The 5,420-nt window shown below is 49.1% G+C and overlaps 1 protein-coding gene across 1 annotated transcript in view; it reads left to right on the top strand.

Moving 5' to 3' along the window:
- Positions 1-5,420, top strand: part of EPG5 (ectopic P-granules autophagy protein 5 homolog (C. elegans)) — a gene marked incomplete at both ends in the record, with an annotated part of 66,391 nt that overhangs the window by 46,512 nt on the left and 14,459 nt on the right. The window contains 3 exons of the mRNA XM_015413154.1: positions 94-279; positions 3,543-3,752; positions 5,000-5,024. Coding sequence (XP_015268640.1) covers positions 94-279; positions 3,543-3,752; positions 5,000-5,024 — 421 coding nt within the window. The remainder of the gene's footprint in view (positions 1-93; positions 280-3,542; positions 3,753-4,999; positions 5,025-5,420) is intronic.

Genomic DNA, 5,420 nt, shown 5'->3' on the forward strand with positions numbered 1-5,420 from the left:
AGGAAAACGTTTACATTAGAGATTAGTCTGTGAAAATCACTTTTAATCCTTCCTTCCTTCCTTCCTTCCTTCCTTCCTTCCTTCCTTCCCTAGATTGAAAGAGGCAGTCCCAAAAGCTGTTTCCTCTTCCTGGGCTCGGTTTTGTGTGAAGTCAACTGGGTGAGCGTCCTCTCGAACGCCTGGCATCCCAGCCCGCCTCCGGAGACCCACAACATGATCGTGTGCCTGCTCTACATGGTGGTCTTGCTGGCGAAGGAGCAGCAGCTGGTAACCAAAGAGGTACGATCCCAAACTGGAGCGGAATTCTCCCCTCCCCCGACTTCCCTCAACATTGGGTGATAGTGGTGCAATTGTACCTAGACTCGGGAGGGGCTGTGGCTCAGTGATAGAGCATCTGCTCGGCATGCAGAAGGACCCAGGTTCAATCCCCGGCATCTCCAGTTAAAAAGACCAGGCAGGAGGTGATGAGAAAAACCTCCGCCTGAGACCCTGGAGAGCTGTAAAGAGGGTCTGTGGCTCAGTGGCAGAGCCTCTGCCTGGCATGCAGAAGGTCCCCGGTTCAATCCCCGGCATCTCCAGTTAAAAAGACCAGGCAGGAGGTGATGAGAAAGACCTCTGCCTAAAACCGTGGAGAGCAGCTGCCAGTCTGAGTAGACAATAGTGACCTGATTCAGTAAAGTATCATGTGTGACTCCCATCAAAGGATTTCAGGCTTCTTCTGTGATACAAGAATTTCTGACCCACAGACTTCCGTGCCTGGCTGCGAGGTACGTGTTGGTGGTGGTGCAATTGTCCCTAGGCTTGGGAGGAGCAATGGCTCACTGGCAGAGCCTCTGCTCGGCATGCAGAAGGTCCCAGGTTCAATCTCTGGCATCTCCAGGTAAAAGGATCAGACAGGAGGTTACGTGAAGGACCTCAGCCTGAGACCCTGGAGAGCCCCTGCCGGTCTGAGTAGACAGAGCTGACCTTGAGAGATCATTGGTGTAAGACAGATGCAGGTGATTGAACTCACAGGTAAGGGTGGTGGCTCAGGGGTAGAGCCTCTGCTTGGCATGCAGAAGGTCCCAGGTTCAATCCCGGGCACCTCCAGTTGAAAGGACCAGGGAGGAGGTGATGTGGAAGACCCCTCTGCCTGAGACCCTGGAGAGCTGCTTGCAGTCTGAGCAAATACTGACCTTGATGGGCCAAGGGTCTGATTCAGTATAAGGTAGCTTCATGTATGTCTACAGTTTCAGGAAGCAGTCATGTTGGTCTGCAGTAGAACACCCAGATTCAAGTCCAGCAGCGCCTTAGAGGTGAGCCAGATTTTTTGGGTATTTTCATACCCCAAAATTCTTGTTGGTCTCTTAGGTGCCTCTGGACTTGAACCTAGGTTGCCTCCATATACTTATTTAGCTTGTTCATAGCCTGCCGTTCTCACTGAGCATCGTGGGTCAGCCTGAGCTCAGCATGAGGTCCTCAGGGGAGGAGGACTCCTCAGGAGAAGGGGAGCCACGCACGGCTGGCTCTGACTCAGCAGAAGCCAGCAAACAGGGTCATGAGTGGCAGGCCGACCAAGACTCACCACCAACAGCTGATCCAGAGCCACCGCCCAGCCCTGATACAGCAGGTGAGACTCATGTGATTCCAACCCATCCACGAGGTTCACCTCCACCCTTTGAGTGCCGGTGGTGGAAGCTGAGAACGAAGCTGCAAGCAAGTGGGCAGAGTGCACGTCTCCTGGCCCGTCATTGCCAGCTGCTTGCTGATGACAAAAATAGTCAAAGAGAGATTCACGGAAAGAGGCTAAATGCAAGGGGGGGGGGAGTGAACAAATTACAAAATACTTCAACACTTATTCCAAAGTCTGTTACGTATGTGTTCAGTCCATAATCATTTCCATTCTCATGCAGTATATTTAAAGGAATAAAATGCCTGTGCTGAAAAACATTGTCAATTCGATGTTCTCAAAATATAGCAGTTAAGTCTTTCAGAACGATATGTTGTCGAAGGCTTCATTGGTTTGTCGTTTTCAAAACATAGCAGAGAAGTCTTTCAAACAATACACGCCCACACTTTGAAATTGAATTGTTTGAAAGACTTACCTGCTGTGCTAATCATCTTGTTATATGCTAGTAAAGGCTGATTGATCGATACAGGGCAAATGTTGCTGCTTAAACAATAGAAAAGAATCCAGTATAATAGAATCATAGAGTTGGAAGGGACCTCCAGGGTCATCTAGTTCAACCCCCTACGCAATGCAGGAAATTCACAAATACCTCCCCCCCACACACCCCCAGTGACCCCTGTTCCATGCCTAGAAGTTAACAAAAAACCTCCAGGATCTCCAGCCAAACTGACCTGGAGAAAAATTGCTTCCTGACCCCAAAGTGACGATCAGCATTTCCCTGGGCATGTAAGAAAGGGCCACAAGAACTAAGCCCTGAGGCAACCCTTCCTGCCCTCCCCTCTCGTGATCTGCCTAAATTCACACAATCAGCATTGCTGTCAGATGGCCATCGAGCCTCTGTTAGAAAACCTCCCAAGAAGGAGAGCCCACCACCTCCCGAGGAAGCCTGTTCCACTGAGGGAACTGCTCTGTCAGGAAGTTCTTCCTAATGTTTAGCCGGAAACTCTTCTGATTTAATTCCAACCCTGTTGGTTCTGCTCTGACCTTCTGGGGCTACTCCGCCCCATTCCTCTAGATGACAGCCCTTCAAGTACTTGAAGATGGTTATCATATCCCCTCTCAGTCGTCTCCTCTCCAGGCTAAACAGACCCAGCTCCTTCAGCCTTTTCTCAGAGGACTCGTTCTCCAGACCCCTCAACCATCTTTGCTGCTCTCCTCTGGACACGTTCCAGCTTGTCTATATCCTTCTTAAATTGTGGGGGCCAAAACTGAACACAATACTCTAGGTGAGGTCTAACCAGAGCAGAGTTAAAGACTAACAATATTCGTGGCTGGGTGGGAGCTTTCATGCGTCACCGCTCACTTCTTCCGATACAGCCAGACCCACGAAAGATCCTCCCTTGCCACAAATTTTGTTAGTCTTGAAGGTGCTACTGGACTCTTGCTCTTTCCTACTGCTACAGGCAGACTAACGCGGCTTCGTAAACAAGGCTGGCCTTGTGTTCCTCAGTGCTGTTTGTGTGTCGAGAGTGCTGTTGTGTGTCGAGAGTGCTTCGTAAACAGGCTGGCCTTGTGTTCTTCAGTGCTGTTTGTGTGTCGAGAGCCAGTTTGGTGTAGGGGTTAAGTGCGCAGGCTCTAATCTGGGAGAACCGGGTTTGATTCCCCATTCCTCCACTTGCAGCTGCTGGATGACCTTGGGCAAGCCATAGTTCTGTCAGAGCTGTCCTTGAAAAAGAGCAGTTTCTGTCAGAGCTCTCTCAGCCCCACCCACCTCACAGGGTGTCTGTCGTGGGGAGGGAAAGGGAGAGGAGTTTGTAAGCCGCTCTGCGATACCTTTCGGTAGTGAAGGGCGGGGTATACATCCAATCTCTTCTCTTCTTCGTGTGGTCGGTCGAAGCGTGAATGAGATTTCTGGGTTTTTTTGGAACCTCAGGAGTCCCCCCTGCTGAATCTCCTGGGCCAGACCAGCTCCCTCCCCTGGCAGCTCATCGGCATCTCGTCCTACCAGAGCATCATCAGCTACATGAACAGCCACTACCCTCCGTCCGTCATCCTGGCCCAGGAGCCCGCGTCCGAGCTGCTCGTCCGGCTCCTGAAGGCCTCCGCCGGCTTCGGTGCCTCGTCCGACAGCCATGCGCATCTCGTAAGTTCACGTCTGCTTAGCGGGGTGTGTGTGTTTTTCTTTTTAAAAACTATTTTATTTATAGTCAGGGCTATTTTTGGGCAGGAACGCACAGGGACGGAATTCCAGCTGGCTTCCAAGTTGGCCACGCCTAGCAGGAACTCATTAGCATAATAGGACACACCCAACAGCAGAAACTCATTAGGATACATTAAGGGTATGTGGCCTAAAATGCAAAGGAGTTCCTGCTACAAAAAAGCCCTGGGTTTTGACAACAAACAAGGTAAACAGAATAAGAAGCAAAAGGTGGGTGTGGCTGGATGACCACACTTCTGGTAACACAGGGGTGTGGCCTAATATGCCAATGAGCTGTGCTGTCAGGGGTGTGGCCTAATATGCTAATGAGTGTCTGATGTTGGGTGTGGCCTATTATGCTAATGAGTTCCTGCTTGGCTTTTTCTACAAAAAGAGCTTTCTTTTTTAAAAATATTTTATTTATAGTTTTACATTGTTACACAAACAGTGTGCTTACATTGAATCATAATCGTGAGAGTCTTACGTTTCAATAGATTTTTTTTGTAGCCAGTTATACACTCTTGACCGACATTTTACATGGGTTTCTTCATCTTTCCTTTGAAGTAATGAGCTTATTTAATTAATTAATTAATTAATTGTCATATTTATACCCCGCCCTCCCCGCAAAGCAAACTCAGGGCAGCGTAGTCTGTCCATTTCAGCCATAACCAATAATTTCTGATCCAGCTCTTCCTTTGTTGGTACCTTATCCATTTTCCAATACCTTGCGAACAAAATTCTGGCCAATGCTAAGATATATATTACCATACATATATCAAATTTGTTATAACTATCTGGTGTAATATTCAATAAAGAAATCTCTGGTTCAAAAGGCAAGTTAATATATATTATTTCTTGAATTATCTTTTGGATTCCTAACCAGCATTTATGGGTTTTCCCACACATCCACCACATGTGGAAATATGTCCCCACGTTGGTGGTCTTTCTAATTGCGCCTCTTGCAGTTGCTTCCTTATGACACCGTCAGCTGATCCATTGACTGTGTTTTTGTCCTGCCCTTCCTCCAAGGTGCTGGGGAGGCCCCCTTCATTTTATCCTCCCAACAGTTTGGTGTAGTGGTTAGGAACGAGGACTCTGATCTGGGAGAACTGGGTTTGATTCCCCACTCCTCCACATGCAGCTGCTGGTGTGACCTTGGGTCAGTCATAAGTTTTTTCAGAGCTGTTCTCACAAGGGCAGTCCTCGAAAGAGCTCTCTCAGCCCCACCTACCTCACAGGGTGTCTGTTATGGGGAGGGGAAGGGAAAGGAGATAGTAAGCTGCTCTGAGACCCTGCGTGAAGGGCGGGGTATAAATCCAATCTCCTCTTCCTCCTCTTCTTCCTCTTTATCTTCCTCTTCCTCTTCTTCTTCTTCTGAGCCAGTTTGGTGTAGTGGTTAAGTGCGCGAACTCTAATCTGGGAGAACCGGGTTTGGTTCCCCGCGCCTCCATATGCAGCTGCTGGTGTGACCTTGGGTCAGTCACAAGTTCTTTCAGCGCTGTTCTCTCTGGAGTAGTTCTCAAGAGAGCTCTCTCAGCCCCCACCTACCTCACAGGGTGTGTGTTGAGGGGGAAGGGAAAGGAGACTGTAAGCCACTCTGACTCTGAGTGAGGG

Source organism: Gekko japonicus, unplaced genomic scaffold (assembly GCF_001447785.1).
Source record: "Gekko japonicus isolate JY-2015 unplaced genomic scaffold, Gekko_japonicus_V1.1 scaffold4765, whole genome shotgun sequence".
Lineage (NCBI taxonomy): Eukaryota > Metazoa > Chordata > Lepidosauria > Squamata > Gekkonidae > Gekko > Gekko japonicus.